General features: G+C 42.6%; 1 protein-coding gene across 2 annotated transcripts; it reads left to right on the top strand.

The window, feature by feature from the left end:
* Positions 1-243: 243 nt before the first annotated feature.
* si:dkey-199f5.8 (beta-1,4-galactosyltransferase 3) lies at positions 244-18,040 on the top strand. 2 transcript variants are annotated; one of them, XM_035164846.2, is made up of 7 exons: positions 244-390; positions 8,061-9,336; positions 11,739-11,974; positions 12,675-12,862; positions 12,968-13,090; positions 13,345-13,449; positions 13,570-18,040. In XM_035164846.2, exons 2-7 carry the CDS (start codon positions 9,063-9,065, stop codon positions 13,799-13,801), a joined length of 1,158 nt encoding a protein of 385 aa, XP_035020737.1. In that variant the 5' UTR covers positions 244-390; positions 8,061-9,062; the 3' UTR covers positions 13,802-18,040. The 2 variants fall into 2 exon arrangements, with proteins under 2 accessions (XP_035020737.1, XP_035020738.1); XM_035164847.2 differs by lacking the exon at positions 244-390 and adding an exon at positions 1,229-1,376.
* The last annotated feature ends 1,048 nt before the right edge of the window (positions 18,041-19,088 follow it).

Genomic DNA, 19,088 nt, shown 5'->3' with positions numbered 1-19,088 from the left:
CTTGACTTTTTTTATACTTTATTGCTTTTTTTATATATAGAAAATAGATATTAAGCCTAATATTAAGTTTACATGTTTGTACTAATAGTGCTAATTAAATACTACCACTGAACATTGGACACTGCTCCCGCAAAGTACCACTAGAGTACAGCCTCATGATACTTGGAAGTAGTGCTCAAACCCCGGGCTGTCTCCAGGTGCGTGAATCCATCCTCCCCTCGCGTTTCAGCTCCTTGAAGGGGAGGAGAGAGGAGAGAGGAGCCGCCGCTCGCACTCCCTCTCCGCATCAACTTCCAGACCCGTGTGGCCGACGGAGGAACAGCGGCGTGTTGGGGATCACCGACCGTGAGCAGCCGGTCCACCAGCCCGGGAACACACCCAGCCTCTCCGGTAAGAACGACACGGTCCCGTGTGCTGCGAACACCAGGCCGGGGAGGGGGGAAACTGCGCCAGAACAGCATGTGCGTGTGTTTGTGCGGCTCGTAGCTAGCTAGCAAGCTAACCGACTCTAAGCAGTTAACCCGCAGCTGCTAGCTCGGCTCGGCTCGGCCCGCACTCCCCGTCACAGCTGGCAGGAGTCGGCTGTAGTTCGGAGGCCGGGGGAGGGCAGCGTGTCCGCGGCGTCAGGCTTCAGAGTGGGGTCGGTTGTCTCCTGCTCGCTTTGGGTAAACACGCTAGCGTCGGTTAAACAACGGTGCGGACATAGTTAACGGTTGTGTTCTTGGGGGGGAGAAACACGCGAGCAGTTGAAGTTGAATCACACGTTAAATGTCGCGTTGCCCGGAGGCTTTTCGAAGTGTTACCGAACAGCGGGGAGTTGTGAGTCGGTTAAACAAGTTGACGTGTAACGCAGCCATTGCCTGAGCTGACGTTCTGGAACATTAGCTCAAAGTTTCGCTGCACCCCCCCCGACCGGTTTCGCAACTTTTCGCTAAACCCCCTTTTTGAAAGTTTGCTTAAGGAACCGGTTGTAGCGTCTCTCCTCAAACAAATCACACGCACACAACCGCGACACGAGGCAACTTTTCCCGTGAGTTCAACGACAGCTGGGACCTGTAAGTGACCTGGCTGGTTGGTAGCTACACTACTCGTGAGGGCTGGGTTGTCACTGTTAGCACACCGGGGTGGATGGTCGCCATTGTTAGCTGCAGTTCCAGAAAAAGGTTCAGGGCTTCATAGTGTTTCTCATGTACACAGAACAAAAGGCTCAGCATGGCCGCCCCCCTCCCCCCCCCCTCCCCCCTCCTCTCAGCTGTCTGATGGATAAGACCTGAGGCTGGCTTCAGTGCAAGGTGCAAACTCTGCTACCACTCTTTCCATTTCCACCAGAACATGGAGCAACAGGATGTTCACAGTCACGTCGCACCAGCTCTGTGGTGAGGATGATACACCCAGGCCCCTCAAGCTTCTCTGTAAATTCACTTCTGTTTTTCGTGGGGGAACTCCAACCACTAGTTGTCACATATACAGATTTGGATAGATATGTGCTTTATGGATCCCAGATTGATAAATTACCACATGTCAAGGGCGTTGTTGCACATAGAGAGAAGTAGATATAAAACGCTTAAGGATAATCAAATATCAAAACACATCGTTAGAGGAACAAAATGTGCGAGGTTGCAGCGGGACAGCATTTGTGTTCATGTGTGAGTTGTGATGTTACGAAGAGAAAGAGGGAAACTTCCTTCAAGTCTGTGATTCTTTCCTCCCAATAAACAGCAGTCCCAAAACAAAACAATCTTTTACTAATAACGTGTTGCTGTTGAGCCAAGTATTTCGTAAAACTTATTCTGAAGTACAACTTAACAAGATGCTCCACATTCCTCATTCTAACTGAAGCAACAGGCTGATCGTCTGATAATGCCTCTAAAATGACATGTAACCTAAAGTCGGTTTCATTTCATTTCATACTCGTACTATTGGGACCTTTTTCTTGAAATCGCAGATATTTTCCCCTTTAAGTTCCCCTGATACTCTCTATATCATATTGAAACTGATTATACAAGTTTATTCTTTGAAATCTGACTTATTAATATGAAAAGCTAAGAGATGTGAAAGCAAATATGTTTTATGTAAACTTTCCACTTGACTTGCTCTTCTTTAGTTGGTTGCGGACAGTAAAAGGTTTCCCTTTCCAATACACAGTAAAGTTCTAAAATATAGTAGAACAAAGAATAAGACAAGAGACAAATGTGCAAAGTTGCAGTAGTTGTTTGCATTTAAAGACAATGTAAAGAGGCAGGTGGGAATATGATGTTAAAAGGTAAAACATGAATATAAGACCTGCAAATTAATTTACTACCAAACTGCGCCAGCGTATCACGGCCATGTTGAAGAACAGAATAGCGTCCTGATAGTAGCAGTAGTGGATAGTTTATTGTTCCTATGGGGAAATTAGTTTGCAGCAGCGCCGCAGGGCATTTTAACATAATAAAAAATACTCTCCACAATACGTTGTCACATACACAATAAAACATTTACTTCTGTATCATAACAGAAGGTGAAAGGAACAAAATGGGCACAGGTGCACCAGGTTAGCCGGGGCAGCCTTTGTGTACTTGTGTGAGTTGTGATGTTATGAGAAGAAAGTCATCGTATTATGAGAGTGAAATTGAATGAGAAAAATATAATAACATCAAAACCATTTTTTTCAGGTAAACACTAGCAAGTTGTGATTTGTTAGGAACTCCTTGAGGAATGGTTTTTCAAATTTGGCACAAACGCTCGCACTCAAGGCTGACCTGGTTCGATTTGGTCAAAGGTCAAGGTCACAAAGGTGTTGCTTCGATGTGTTCGTGCTAATTTGTGTGAATACTCTAAACTCAGCTCTTTTGTCTAACTTGTTGCTCCAGCTTTGTTGTGGTTTCATGGTCACATGGGAGATTGCCTGTCTCCATGGTTGTCATTGCTATATTTGATTGGATAAGGGACTGTCCCTGAAGGGTTGGTTACAGCATGAACACTACACTGTTGAAACGGTAGGAGCAACTGAAGGATGAGAAGAGAAAGTGGAAGGAAGGCCGAGGATGATGGTCTATTTTTTTATGCTTCCCCTGTCCTCAGCAGTTGGTCCTAGTGGGTTTGGACTCGAGGGAACAGCCATAGAGACGTGTACCAGCTGCACCCGCGATTAATGGCCAGGGCTCAGGATGGGTTGCCATGACGAGGACACTGGCACGCGTTGTTATGCAGATACCTCTTTTCTCCGGGCATGTTTGCACATTATTCCATTGGCCGGTTTTGCTTGGTTAGTGCTTGAGACAAAAGGACTGCCTGCGTATACAGAATGTGAATAACATTTTTTACTTTGTGTAAAGAATATTTCCCTCCGTCTGTTTTTGGTCCAGTAGCTCCAAGTGTCTCTAAGTTTTTTGGGTGTACACGCCCCACACCCTGTTTGCCTAATGTCTGGTCAGCCTGGTAAAGGAAATACCATGGTGTTGCATAAGAGTGATTTGCAGTTTGCTCACCACATCTGTCCACATCAGTTTCAGCTCTACATGTTGTTTTAAACACCAGGTCCTGACTGTGGGTTTTGAGGAATGACATAGACCAGTTGTCCATTTGTGGAATACAGCCAGCGTCCTTGCCTGACATTGCTGTATTTCTATTACCAATATGAATTTTTGGGGACCGAATGAATATAGGGGAGTAAAAAAATTTTAAATACTGATATATCCGCCGATGTACACATTAAAATGATTGGCAATTGCTCCTAAGATGTCGTCATCAAACCCACATGACAAATAAATACAATTCACGCTTGATATTTTACAGTTGAACCATAAACTTTATTATTATTCATATAAATAAATTAAATACAATTACAACCAACAGAACTTGAATTTTGAAAATAAACAATTACATTTTTTGAAAATACAAACCAAATGCACAGCTTTTCTGCATTGTTACCTCCGCTGGGGGGAGTTATGTTTTACACCATCTGTGTGTTTGCAATTACACAAACTATTAGACAGATTGCCATAAAACTTTGTGGAAGGATCTAATACATTTTGTTGCTGTGAGACGGGGCATCTTTTGAAATTGTTACTGATTTCCCAGGGAATAATTCATGGATCTTGATGGGGGGAAAAAAATATCCTAGGGTGAACAATTTAGTGCATCTTGATTGAATTTAAAGTGACTGTTGGTCCTTGGTGAAGATATGTGCTCTACTGAGGGCCACTCTGGTTTATTCTGTAAATTGAAAGTTTTCATTGGGCTAGTGGTTTGGCTATGATCTCTACACTTAGTCCCAAAGCAGGAGCACAGTCAGGGTTTTGCTACTTAAATTCTAAGGAATTTAACCCTGTAGTCCAGAGGCAAGGTCGGAGTTCCTTAGATCAGTTACAAAACACAACATGGAACAGCCTCTTTGCCACTGTGAGCGATCAGTTCCTGAAATCTTTCATTATTTTCACAATTCACAAATTGTTGTTTGTAACATAATACTGATTGCAGAGCTGAACAGTTGCCGGGGCCAAAGGAGACCTAGACCCGGGTCTAATCTCCTGAGGAAATATGTCATTGCGGTTACTCCAGACTTTGTACCATTCTTGCACTGAGAGCAATGAGATGCCAAGCTTGAGTCTGGGTCACCTGTGTGTTATCTAAAGTTATGATAACCAACAGCAGTGATGCTCCCTGATAGAGTTTTTATCAGTGTAGTCAAACATTAATACAGGGGACTTTGCTCTTTTTTTATTTATTCCACTCCCCCCAAAATAAACTTAAAAGAATTCTTTAAATGTTTTCAGGCTGATTAATCTTTGTTCAGCAAATAAGCATTTCCCACTAACAAAATCCCCACCACCACCAACGAACCACTAACACAAATAGAGGTTGAGCAGATTTTGCAGGAAGGTCTGAAGAACGCTGGCTGGCCTATATTGAACTGATGACACATTAAGGCAGATGTGAAAGCTTCATCCTTCGGTGCAGAGCCCTGCTATGTGCCTCAATGAGGTTAAGAGGTCAACGTCTTTACCAGACAACTCGGTCTAGTCTTGATTTTTGTTGCAAGCATTTCTACCCTTTTTGTTTAACTCTCTTCCTTGCATCACAATTCTGCATCACACATTTTATCCATAAAATGTAACACTGGTTCAATGCCAGGTACGAACAAGGAATTTAAAAATCAATTGGCAATGCTTTTGTACCCAATAGCTTTTGTTTCCCTTTACTTCCCAACAGCTTTGAACTCAGCTGCAGCCAATTTTTGATATGAAATACACTTTGTACTCTGCTCATTTGATGTGAACCAGCTGTTCCTGGAATTTCTGGCTCAGTCAACTACCAACTGTAAAGATACCAACAACAGGCAATAAAAGGCTGTTGCTGCTACAGACATGATGATTTGTATGTTGGTGCCGCTGATAATTTCTAGTAGAGGCAGCCTGGACAATTGGAGAGAAATTAAATGGGAATAAGAAAGGAGGAAAAATAAAAGTGGTGGTGGGGCCAGTAGAGAGTCTGGAATGTCTGGTTGGGTAAACCTCCTCAGTGGATGAACCACACTGTGATTAGGTCTGGCTCTCGTTCTCTCCCTCTGAGACTGCTGTGGCTGTCGATGGGCTGTGCATGAGTCCCTTTAGGGTTTGAACAGCAGTGCTGAGGGTAAAACGCATTCCCCAGATGATGGTCTAAATATATAACTCCTATACCCCCATCCCCTTTTATTTCCTTGTTTGCTCTTTATTATAGCCCCCATGCTGTCCCTCTTGGCTCCTCTCGCATTCATTCATGTGTGTGAAAGCATGCATGTGGACATACCATATACAGTATATGTAATATTAATGCCCCATGGGCAGAACAGAAAGTGTCCCATTTGTCAGCTGTTATGTGCCATCACTGTTTATAACACAGTGAAATAAAATAAGAGGAGAGTGGGGAGGGGGTGCTGGGAACATGGCCACGAATGTCTGTCTTTGCTGTGCTGGAGTTTGTTATGTCACGCCGAACCTGCCTCTTTACACGTTCTAAATGTGGAGAGGAAAGATATCTGTGCAGGAGAGAATGAAGTCAAAAACACAGCGTAACCCGAATGCAGGCTGCTCTGCATCTCCCCCTCCAGCTCCTCTCAGTTCACTTTGTCCTTCTGTCTCTTCAGTTCACCCCTCAGCCTGTTAGCTAACACCGGAAGATTCGTCTCAATCTAGTCACTGGGTCTCCTTTTATAAGCGAGTTAAGTCAGTGCCTGCTCCTTAGTAAAAGAGGTTCCTTCCCCCAAATTCCTTCACTGTACTAGCCAGCTTAATCACAACGTGGCAAACAAGCAGTAAAGAGACTTGTCTTTTCTTGCCTTTGTAAAGACATTCATATATTTCATTACAGATAAAAGTGATACTGGAATATAGGAGACAATGACGGGGGTTTCATAGAGGTTTAATTCAGCCCCATGCCTTGTGCATGATGGTTAGTCATCTTGCAGATCAAACTCGAACACCACAATGATCTTACCGGCCATGTTTCGTCCTTGAAAACGTTTGAGGTTTATATTAATCTAGCGAGCCTGGAAAGGCATGAACCTGTTTAGTAATTACTTTGAAAAAAGCTTGGTGTTGTCCCAGTTTTTGTGCTCCGGATCACATCTCTGAGTGCTGGAGCTGAACTCCCTGCCTGTAAGATTAATCAGAGTCTTTATGGCATGATCTCTATAAACCATATCCATAATCTACAGGGTTATTTTAGGGGCCAGGCAAAGTGAGAGGGGTCAATCCCCCATCTGTTCACAGTTCCACGTGCAGATGAAAATCATCTGCAGCGGGAAGCAGAGCTTGCTCTCCCTTTTGATCTACATATCTCCTGAGAGAAAAACCTTTTATTATCCTTGCATTGAAAATCCTTGCAGTCAGCTGTCAAAGCAGTTTGCATACATGGATAAACACTCATGTTCTGCAAGCAGTTGTCAGATGTCATTAGTGCATCGTGTGGTTGATCAAGAAGGCTGTATGTTTCAGTTGATATATAACTCAACATAAAGAGAAGGCAGTCATTCATATACGTATCTGTTCAGCAAGCATTCAATTGGGCCAGGGCTTAACTGTGTATAAATAGTGTATGTGTGTATTTATATATATTTATTTATTTATTTATTTATTTATTTATGTGTGTCTATACCATTCCCACAACTAACCTATTTTTTACCACCTACACAAGAATCATGTCAAACGGTACATGGAGAATCTACGGATGAGAACCACAAGTCTAGTACAGTTAAGTGCTCAGAACAAACCCCAGACTCAGACGTTACAAGAGGCTTTTGCCAGCGGGACACCATATGGCAAAGAATCATGAAAATGGAAGGAGGTAGAAAGGCTACGAGTTGCGATCGGTATCATTATCTGGAAGTGAAATGATCTCAACCAGGACGTGAGCTTTTTGGTCATATTGCACAGCCCTAACTCCGAATGGTAATTTAAACCTTTCATTCAGTGTCATGGACGTAACCAACTTAAAGCTAAGATGTCAAATTAGTAACAGCATTATGTGTATGTGAGAGGTTGACAGCTGCTCTAGTTGTTTTAAACTATTTTCTCTCTCGCTCGCTCGCTCGTAGCATTTAGTGGGATTAGGATTAGCTGTCTGAGGAAGGCTACTTTAACAAGTACTAATTGATTTGCAGCTAAGAATGTGTTGGATGCTGCTGCCGACAGCACCAGAGCCGTGGTAGGGGGTTTTGCAAGGTCGGCAAAGACACAACATTGCATCAGAGCAGAGCCATTGAGTTTATTGGGAGTTTTTGTGGTTGCTATTAGGAAAGTTGCACTGTGGTACATGAATTCCCGTCCGCTGTCCACCGTGTGCAGCAAGCCTCTCTTTGGGGAGGCATCTGCACCGGGGCCCACGCTGGGCCTGATTAGTCGAGGCCATCCAACTGTGCTGTTGACTCTTCAAATAAACCAACGCAGTCCATTCTGTGCCGCACACAATTAGTCATTGTTTGTATTGGAAAAAACATTCTGCTGCAAGTTCAAAACTGCTGATGTCAACAGTTTTAACCAGAGAGTGTCAGTCAATGTAATCGTCCCTCCTCTTCTGTGTTTTTTTTCTTCTATCAGAGCTGGAGCGATTGGTCCAGGTCCTGTCCATCCTCTGAGTCAAGTGGCTGTCGGCCCTGTGAGCTGCGTGAGGGCTCTCAGAGCTGCTTCATTATGGAACAATAGCAGTGGGAACCTCTTCCTCCGCCACCTCCCCCCCATTTCTTCTTCTTCTCTCAGCCTGACTCTCCTCTGGAACCCTCCCCCTAGCAAATACAGAGTCACCCACCCACATGCAACAATCTGACCGCTCCTCCCACGCTGGTCATGGTCCACTCCCCCCCACCCCGACTCTCCAGTCAGTGAAGGCAGTGAGTCAGTGGAAGCAGTGTAATCCTCTGTGAAGTAAAGGGCCTGTACGGTTGCATATGCTGGCTTTTGTCATGGCGGTTGTTGTTGTTGCAGAGGCCTCCCTCAGAAGAGAGCATGAGGGAGAACAGGAGGCAGCATAAAGCTCACAAAGGGAGGAAGAGAAAGCGAGTGAGAGACACTGACATTGCCATTTCTCTGAGCGGAGGAGCATGAGCTTCACGGGGCAACGGATGTGATTCAGTGGTGGTGAAGCTACATGATGAGGGACTGGCATTACTCTCCCACGCCAATCACGAATTGGACCAACAATCACCTTTGGAGATATTTGCCACATCCAATTTTAATATTTTAATATTTAGGAATATTTAAATCTTCCATTTCCTTGGTGGTCTCCTTCCATTACCGCCTACCAAAAGTGCCTTTTTGTCTTACCTTTGTCTATTATTTTTTTTTTTTTACTCATCTGACTTCATTTTCAGATTCCACATTTTACCAGATCGTTGGTAATAACTTTACATTCAGTAATCATTAAACACGTTGCCATATTTTAGAGAAAGTACAGCCACGACAGCACCTTCCATCAAATGCACACTTGACAATCATCACCTTACCGAATTTAATTTCTGTGTGGGGCGAGCGTGTTGAGCGTCAGGTGACTTTTTGCACTGCCTCCTCTTGATCGCTGCTTTTTGACGACACGGAGCCGTCGCCATGGTCACTTTCCAGTCGAAATGGCGCTACATGTTCATGTTCCTGGGCATCCAGCTGGTGGTCATGGCACTGCTGTCCCGGGAGGGATACCAGAAGAGGGTCAACTACTTCATCCGCATCTTCCGCAAGGCCAACACCACTGCCGTGTCAGGCCGCAACCACACTGCAGCCGGCGTCATTGGAGGGGATGTCTATGCCAACCTCTCCCACCTACCCAGAACTCCGAGCCATGGAGATGACATGCCCTACTGCCCCAAGATATCCCCTTTGATAGGTGAGTGGTCTCTCTTACTTTTGTCATTTCATCATATACCTCAATGTGCAACTGAAAATATCTCACTTCTTACGTTAGATCTCAAATCCCAGCATGGATATGATTTTCTTTGACTTTCACACAGCACATTTATATGGATTATTAAGCTATTTTCAGTTTTAATTGGTTACTTCACCAGTTTAAAAGTTAAACATCTGCACTTGTTTGTGCTGCACTTTTGTCCTGCATTTAATAAACACATTGAATATTTCTGAAATTTACTTTTAAATCTTCCACTAACATGCACTGCTGCTGCTTGTTGTAGGTTGTCATCTCTCTTATGTACTGGGGAAGAGTTTCATTGTGTTACAGGTGTATCAGGTGTTGGTTATGGAGGTTGGGTAACTTGAACAAACCTTTTTACGTTTGGATATTGAATATACTTTCTTGCCACTGATCCCCTAAACAGAAACCTTGAGTTTCACTGACGCTGGTTCAACAAAGGGATATTGACTGGTATTGTTGTACTGATTGTCAGATGATCTGTATGAGCTGAACAGGTCATAGTGGGACAACACCACACAACAAAGGCAGCACAAATACGGCTCAGTATGATTGACACACCAGGTAATATAATTATAATGATAATAATGTAGAATACCACATCAATTAAAGACATGGCATTAGAATACGTCCTGAAAGTGTCTCCTGTGATCTCACTTCCCATGTCAGTTTGCAAAGACCCAATGATGTTGTTCTTTGTCAGTCTGAGTTTCCACATGTGTCCATTGTCGATGTGTTTGTGTCTGTCTGTGGGATGAGTGAATTATTGCGCCCAGTTTTACCGTTAAATAAGATTTTACCCATTTGAAATAATGAAGAATCAGTATGTGGCGCTCGGTGTTAATATTGTAGCGGTGGCCACAAATAAATCAGTGTGTGGGGAAACACTGAGAAGTGTAAAAAAAAAACAACATAATTTGAAACTGTAACGGGTCAGATGTGTAGGTGGTCCTTCATCGTAACCAAGGACATATCTGTTCACGCTGATAATAGAATGTGACCACATGCGTCTCAGACCACCTCCCAATGTGATCTGAGAGATGAAGATTGAACTTTATACATTCTAATGCCAGGTGCGAACTGATGTACTCAGAACTGTTGAAGGGTGAGCAGATCTCTCATGATAATACCAGGTCTGAATGGGATCAATGTGGACAATGATACAGGAGCAACTTGGCATGTAAATACATTGTTTTCATATGGATTCAACCCTTATTAAAGACTTCAGTTTTTGTTCATTATAACATAGAATGAATGTTAACTTACTAAACCGTTTCTACAACGAGTGTAGTGTGTTTGAGCATAAATAATTCATTTGTGGCCTCGGAAATTGAAAATAAAAAAATCTTAACTTAAAATCTACCCCCAGAGCTTTTAGCCCCACTTCCTAACCCCATTTTTCAACTTTGTTGCTCAATTATCAAATGAACCATTTTGATTACAACTCAGCAAACTTCATCTGCTAATGTAGAAAGCGAGATTCCGTTGAAAGGTTTGGGGGTGTAGTAAGTGGACCTTGTTATTTGTCTGATCCTTTTCCACAAACTTTTCCTGCTTTATGTTTATACAGTACAACTGAGCCTGCTTAGTTTTCTGCTCTCCAGGCTCTGCCCTTTGCCCCTTTGTTCCCAGATGACAGCCGGTCATTTTAAACTACATGTTGATATCTGAGCCTGCCAGATCCGATGACTATTCTTTTGAAAAAATAATGGAAAATGGTGTTTGAGGTATGACTCTGCACTCTTTTAGGCAACAGGTAGTGAAAAAAACCCCACACAGGTTTATTCTAACAGGTTTGACTGGTGTAGATTACTTGACGCAATGTCAGTCAATCTGCATGGTGAAATAGTTTTAAAAATCCATGGCGGACTGCCATGGTCAAGGCAACTATTCAAAACCCTGACATCGTGTGACACTTGTTTGTAAAACTACAGATCAAAAACTGTATCTCACACTTTTAAAAACACTATGTACATATAAACACATGCTCACGCACACACAAACACATTGACCTGTCTGTGACACTGGTACACAGAGTAACTAGATCTTTTGAGCTGATGGTACAAAACTCAGTTTTTATATTTCTTGTTTGAAAGCTAGTTAGATAAGAATGTGTAAGGGACTATAATACACTGTGGGTATCAAATACCACGTACCAGAACTGTTATTGGTACACTTGAAAACGTATCCTGTTCCAGAATCAACATTTTTGTTGTTCCAGGAATAAGTTAAGTTCAGGATGTCAAGGTCATTGTAAACTGTGATGTCATATTCATAAAGCAGGCTCTAATAGTGTTACCAGATTATTTCCTTCCCTCTATTAAACTTAGTGATGACAGCAGACTGATTTCTGTTCACAGGTGGGCCAATCCATGTCAACTTCCCATCAGGGCTCAGTCTAGCAGAGGTACAGAGGAAAAATCCCCTGGTGGTTCGGGGAGGACGTTACAGGCCACCTGACTGTGAGGCCAGGCATCGAACTGCCATCATCATTCCCCACAGACACAGGGAACATCACCTCAAGTTCCTGCTCTACTACCTACACCCTTTTCTGCAACGTCAGCAGCTCAACTATGGAATTTACATCATTCATCAGGTGAAACTCTTTTCTGACGGAACATTCAAGGCAGTGCTTTTACATTTGTTAGAAACCCAAGGTGTTGTTCATCTACTGAATTTGCTCTGTATGCAGTTTGATTTTTTTGGTTGGTATTACAGTTGAGGTTAGCTGAAGAGTGCCCTCCTGTGTGCCGTTACTGGTAGTGCATGTTGGAGTATAAGACGACTCAAGTGGTTTAGAGGGTGTAATCTCCCGAGCTTCTTTAACAGTGGATGGATGTTTACTCCTCAGCTTCTTATCTCTTACACCTCAAGAGCTGGATTTGCCACATTTCTCACTCTGTTTACATAAAAGCTTAAAGTTAACCTAGCAAGTGATAAACACTTCATCAGCTGTTGTGCTGCTTTTTTAAGGATAAGTTGGGGAAATAATATCTGAATAAGGTCTGAATATATGATTCATTACACACTTATCTTTATCTGGCGACGGTGTTTAATTGGTCCACTTAATTACTAACCATTAATTGTGCGATCTTAAGTATTTTAGATTTATTTAATGTAAAGCCTAACTTCCTTTTATGAGTAAAAAGTTCTCAAACTGTCACAGGCTGAACTGAAGTGCCCAATTAAATATATTAAACATAAACACTTTAAGACAAGTAAGGTCAGCCGTATTCAGATCTCACCACTGTGTCAAACCTTCAAACAGATACTAAGTGTGTATGTTCGCTCCGCAGGCTGGAAACTACACGTTTAACAGAGCCAAGCTGATGAATGTGGGTTTCCGGGAGGCCATGAAGGAGGAGGACTGGGACTGTCTCTTCTTTCACGACGTGGACCTCATTCCAGAGGACGATCGCAACACATACGTCTGCGATGGCAACCCGAAGCACTCCGCCATCGCCATGGACAAGTTTGGCTACAAGTGCGTTCCATTGAAGGGTTCCCAGATGGACCTTTTATCACATTGTGTGCTCCATCTATATTTGAGAGACTAATCTGGGTTTTTGTGATCTTTAATCATCGACAGGCTTCCATACAAGATGTACTTTGGTGGAGTGTCAGCTCTGACGCCACTGCATTACCTCAAAATGAACGGTTTTCCCAACAACTACTGGGGCTGGGGTGGAGAGGACGATGATATCGGAGTCAGGTGAGAATAGTTTCTTTTAGGAATGAGACATTGTACTGTGGTAAAAATGAATCCACAGCCTGAAAGACGTTGATACTCCCAGTGTTTGACTTTTTATAGATCACTCATATGACATTGATCCTCATCAAGCTGTTTTTAACATCTATAAAAATGGAAAATACTGCTGATTGGATTATTTACAAAAATGGCCAATTCCAACTCCAACAGCTGTTAGACTGTGTGAAAGACTGACCTTTTGTGTCTCGTCTTCTCAGGGTGTCTCTGGGGGGGATGTACATCAGTCGTCCATCGGTGAAAGTCGGCCGTTACAAGATGATAAAGCACAAGCTGGACAAAGGAAATGATGTGAACCCAAAGAGGTGCAGTGAACACATTAATCTCATATGTGCAGTTGCATGCAGAATAAAAAAAAAACTAAAATTGGATAAAGCGATGCGGATAAGAGGTTGAACTCTGCTTTCCATGTTCTCCATTTAAAGGTTCAATATGCTGGCCAAGACGCGTCAGAGCTGGAAGTCGGATGGGATGAACACAGCCGAATATGAGATCCTTTCACGGCAATACCTGCCCCTCTACACAAACATCACGGTCAACATCGGCACTGAGGACGGTCTACACCCACGTCCTCCAGCATCATCTGCGGGAAAACCTGCTGCTAAAGTGCCAGCGGAAGTCAAACAGAAGAAGGAGTCCCTCACAAAAGACAGCTAGTGCTGCACTTTGCCATTACTTCAGTAGGATGATCCTGTCAGCACACGCTGTCGGATGGTTTCTTCTCAGTGGCCTGAAGCCTTTCGCTCATTTCAAACTTTTTTTTGTCTGTTTGTGGAGAATAGACATGATACTGTCATTTAAGTGATAATTACACCTGGGGCCGTATTCACAAACATTATATTCCCAGAAAGCTCCCAACTTTGCCGGAACATTTGTAGCGAGGACTCCCACCTCGGAGTGACTTACGAAACTTGTCAAAGCAACTCTGAGCAAAGCAGGGACAGAAACTTTGACCTTAGTGAGGAGGTGTGGTGGACCCTGGTGCCAGCGGATGCTTTTTTTTATAAGATGTGATCAACAGATATAAAACTGAAATATGGACAAAGGGGCAATCATAGAATTTAATCTCCATTAAGACATAGCAGATTATAATTGTTTTATACTTAATCTATTTTGAATAAATATGCTATAGTTTTAAAGTAGCCCACAAAATGTTTAGTTACACAGGCCTACCTGTGCAATCGCCTGCTCACATGCTGGTAGTTTTATTTATTTAATTGTTTATTTACCATGCTGGTGATTTCAGTATCTAACCTATTTGTTTTAAAGGGAGGAAAATATCCCCGCTTTTATTGATTCCAGCGATTGTGGATCAGCCTGTTGCAGCGATGGTCGTCGCGTAACTTTAACGTAAACCAGCAAACAAGCAATGGAAGGAAATGAAGGAACCAGAAAAAACATTTGCACCGCAATCCATATTTATTATCCGCTCTGTTTGTCAACAAGTGTAAAATCATTTCAATGTCACAGCTCAAACCAAGAGGCAAAGGCAGGAAGAATAAAATCCAGCAGATTAACGCCTCACTCCCCCTGGTGGTGCAGTGAGGAGTGTGGAAAGCGGTGGTCGCTGTGTTGCTGCAGTCAGACTGTAAAAAACGAATAGAAGTAGGCTCTGGCTCCGCAAAGTGAAGCCAATGCAGAAGTGCCTGAAATCTGTATTTTCCCAAATGACCAGCAGAGGGTAACTCCACTAGTTTCTATAGAAGTCTGAGAAAATGACTAATTCTCACTTGATTGATGACGTCAGTAAACAGAGGATTAAGCACCACATGCATTGCAGCGTGGATACCGTGTAATTGACAGCTAGTACCGGCCAATGGGTGCAGGTGGGCGTGCAGTGTCCTGGAGCTCAGTCAGGCTCCACCCTCCCGGCGCTGGACAAAATGCCAAACTCCAAAACAGCTCACAAACCAATGTGTGACGCTGCGGCAGGTTGCCACTTGTCTGAGATTTATTAAAATACTGTGTACTTTAAAAAAGTTTCTTAAAAGTCCTCCTCCCACCTCTTTTAAAACTTTAGACTTAACTAAGGGGGAAGTTGTTAGAATCCATCTTAATTCTACGAGTTTCCTTTTGAATTTCACCACTAGGAGCAGCTCTTCGTATTGGGAAGCTTCATGAATACGGCCCCTGGTTTTTTGAAAATAAAAACTAAAGACGTGATTTTTTTTTTTCCCACCCTTGGGTGACGGCTCTCCACGATGATGATCGCTGATTATTCTTCCACGGCAGCCAAAGCAAAGAGAGAAGGCTAAAAGTTGGACTCTATGAGTTTGTATATCTACAGCGCTGCGGTCGCTGGTTAAACCTTGCGATGCCTTAGAATCTTGTTTTTGTCTTTTCACTCGTATTTTACATTATCTTAGAATACTGGGTTTAGATGGAGCAGTAGCTGCGATTTCCTGCAGTCACACTGTGCCACAACAGAGTCGGACCTATTTTTTTTTGTCTCAAAGCCAATGAATACGTGAGTGAACGAGTGTGTGAAGCTGCTACAGCGAGTACGAAATCTATAATAACTGTGCACATATCTATATATCTTTCTCTGCACTTTTATCTAGAAATGGTTCCTGAACAGAGATCCCGTTCGGTTTCAGTTTAGCTCGTACATGAAAATATAGGCTGAAGCTTTCTCCTGTTTTCAGAGCTGCACATGGTTTGGCCTGTTGTCATATTCAGTAGAATCACCAGTGAAGACGAGGCTCTGATCCCGAGGTACATTTCCTCTGTAGCGTTTATCTTAGCAGTAACGAGTGCATTCAGTTCAGCCTTTTGAATGATTTTCTTTTATTTCAGCATGTCAAATATCTACTTTTTATTTTTGTGTGTTTTTTTTTTTGTGCGTGTGTTTTTGCCTTCATCAATTAGAGCAGCAGAGCTTGTGATTCACATCAGAATGGAGTCTCTTTGCTTTACCTTCTCACACGTATACACAGTAAATATCAGATTGTGGCTCAGGACGGAACCTGAATGAGCCCAAGAAAATACTGAAGCAATGGTGTTTTTTGTGTCTGACTCCGACCTGAGTTTTCCCCTGATTACATCAAATGTAATTCACTCCCGCCAAATTATTTTTCATCTGGTGAAATCTCCATGGTTACGGCTGCTGTAGTCGCAAAAGAACATTTTCAATTTTCCTGTTTTCCTTTGGTTCAGTTAAAGGATTTTATCGTCTTCTGTGTTTTTCAGGGAATCTTGCGAACCCTTGGACTGATTTAGTGAATTGAAACGCCACACAATAATGTCTAAATGCACCGTTGTCATGGTGACATATTGATGAGGAAAGTTTTTCTAAATTATTGGAGTTTGAATTTTGCTGCGGACATTGACTTCAATATTGATCCAGTGTCTCGTCTCCACAATGTGACTCTGAAAACCGTTTGGAGACATTTGCCATGTCCCTTCACCCTGTGCCCTCATACTGCATCTGGACGACTCCTCCTCCTCCTCCCCCCCCCTTCACTCTGACAGATTTGATTGTCGACGAGAAAAAACTGAAACAGTCCCTTTATCCAGTGAGCGTCTGTGCTGACAGGCGGACAAGTTGAAACCAAAGACGACTGCACGGAAGCTGTGATGATGGATATAAAAATGTGTGTATAGGATTTGCTCCATATGTCACGATGATTTCTGTAAAGCTGTAATTCTCCAACTTAATGGACCTATCACCATTTCAAACCTCTTTCAGTTCTGTGTTTAAAAAGGTGTCGAGACCACAGACTGTTTAAAGATGGACGACGCGCGTTATCCAGAAACAAAGACAAAATATCCCAGATGCGAACGCTGACATTAGGGGGGGGGGGGCTCCTGCCAGTACATGCACTCGATCAATAGTGAGTTAGTCCCAGCTGTCAATCATGATGGTTCACCCTAATTTTATGGCATCAAATTACTAATTAGAACCAAACTTACAGGGAAATTAGCATTTGAGCATGCCTACCTAAAATATCAGAAACCATCTTTGAGACAAATTTATTCGATGTATGCAGGGTTTTATTTCTTTTTTAGTCCAATCCATGTTCCACCCATTAACATGGAGAACTTGGGGTTTATGACACTGTCGTAATGTCGTCCATCTTTATTTACAGTCCATCAAGACAAACCTGCAGGAGTTCCCAAACTGTTCAAACCACAGATGAAAAGAATGATGTTTTATGAGTGAAAGTTTGAGGATAGTTCATGATCATTTTTCTCTTCATTATTTGTCATTGTGATATTTGCTGACGCGAATGAGATGACGTCTGAGAACAGTTGCCTGTGATTCTTCTTAAAATAGACGCCCAAATACGTTATAAGCGTTTTAAAATGAACTCATGTTCATCTCCTATGGCCTTAGCGACACACTGCACTGGTTCAACACTTGCTCACTGCGCAAATTTTTTTTATATCAAGACTAAACATGCATGGCAGAGAACCCATTAGTGAGGATATGGGAATGTACGGGGCACACGGTGATTCATACCAGTGCTCGCCTAGAAAATGTGAAGCATGCTGAAGTGTCTGTTTTGTGATCCAGAAACTTGTCGTGACTTTATATGTAAACTTCCGTTGTGCGGAGTGCCCCTCACTATTGTTTAATTTTAGAGAATGAGAAAAAGGGCATTTTTTAGCAAAATGTACAAACGGAAGCTTGTGTGTCCAAAGTCACATTTTATGATTTTAACACTTGACCTGTTTGTCTCTCTTTTCCTTTTTTTTTTATTTTTTAGCTGCTTTAGGTTTTATTTGATTCGACTCCATTCTGATGTGGAAAAGCTCAGCAACACTAGAAATCAGTCACCGCAGGGTAGCACTGGTACAACCAAGGGCAACGTGACTTTGTGAACCTTCTGCTCTAAATTCTGCACAGTCCAGAGTGGCCTTAAATTCATTAATAAACGGATAATTCAAAACAAATGCTTTGGTTTTTAATTTTTAACTGTGCAGGAGGTTATGTTTTCACTTGTATATGTTGTTGGTTTGTTTGTCAAAATGGGCTAAGAAAGACCAAATTAAAGTCGTCCATAGTAGCTTATTACCAATTATCATCTAAAACTCTCCTTTCAAATTGCATATTTAAAAGGTTTGTCTTAACAAATTCCCCTCATGGTCTTAAAATGGTTTAATCCTTCCTCATATCGCAACAGAGGTAAATTAATGTTTACCTGCATGGCCCCGCCCTTGCTCTTCATCGCCCCACCCTCACAGCGCCACCTGCAGGTGAGCCTTTTTCTCCACCACTTCGGTTTCTGGCCATACCTGCAAAACTAACGACTGAAATGCTATGTCGTCATGTTAGCGCTGAGAAAACCATTTCACTTTTAAAAGTTCCGTGTGTAAGATTTAGGTGAAAGGGATCTGTTGGCAGAAATTGAATATAAAATAATCCTAGTGATGTTTTCACTCGTGTTTCATCTAAATTGTATGAATTGTTGCTTTACTTACCCTAGAATAGACCCTTTACATTTAAATACTTTATATTTACACCAGCTCCTCTCTACGGAGGCCGCCATGTTCTTTACAGTAGCCCAAACTGGACAAACTAAACATCTGTTCAGTTTTTATGACACATGAAGGTTACCACAGGTTTCCACATGTTTGGAAGCGGAGGGCGAGGTGAGGTGAGGTGAATACCTGCTGCAACATGCATCTTCACCACTTCACTACATTCACCATACAACTCTCCACACTGAAGCATTGCACTTCACTCACATGCAGTCGACTGCTTGCAGCCTAGAAGACACGCACGTCGACTGAACTCTGCCAAGGAAACCACAAGGCCGACTTCCTCCATGTGTGGAGTCTCAGATAAGCTGAGCTAGACTTGATCATAAAAACCACATGAGCAGAAGCATGAGATTGTGTCACTGTTTTGGAGGAGGAGGAGGAAACGTGAAGTGATTTTATTACACTGTGAATCTTGAATGAGGCAACAAAGATTAGCAATTTTACCACACGAGTGCCT

The sequence above is a fragment of the Hippoglossus stenolepis genome, chromosome 8 (genome assembly GCF_022539355.2).
Source record: "Hippoglossus stenolepis isolate QCI-W04-F060 chromosome 8, HSTE1.2, whole genome shotgun sequence".
NCBI classification, from domain to species: Eukaryota; Metazoa; Chordata; class Actinopteri; order Pleuronectiformes; family Pleuronectidae; genus Hippoglossus; species Hippoglossus stenolepis.
The sequence above is the reverse complement of the archived record's forward strand: the minus strand, read 5'-3'. Positions and strand labels throughout refer to the sequence as shown.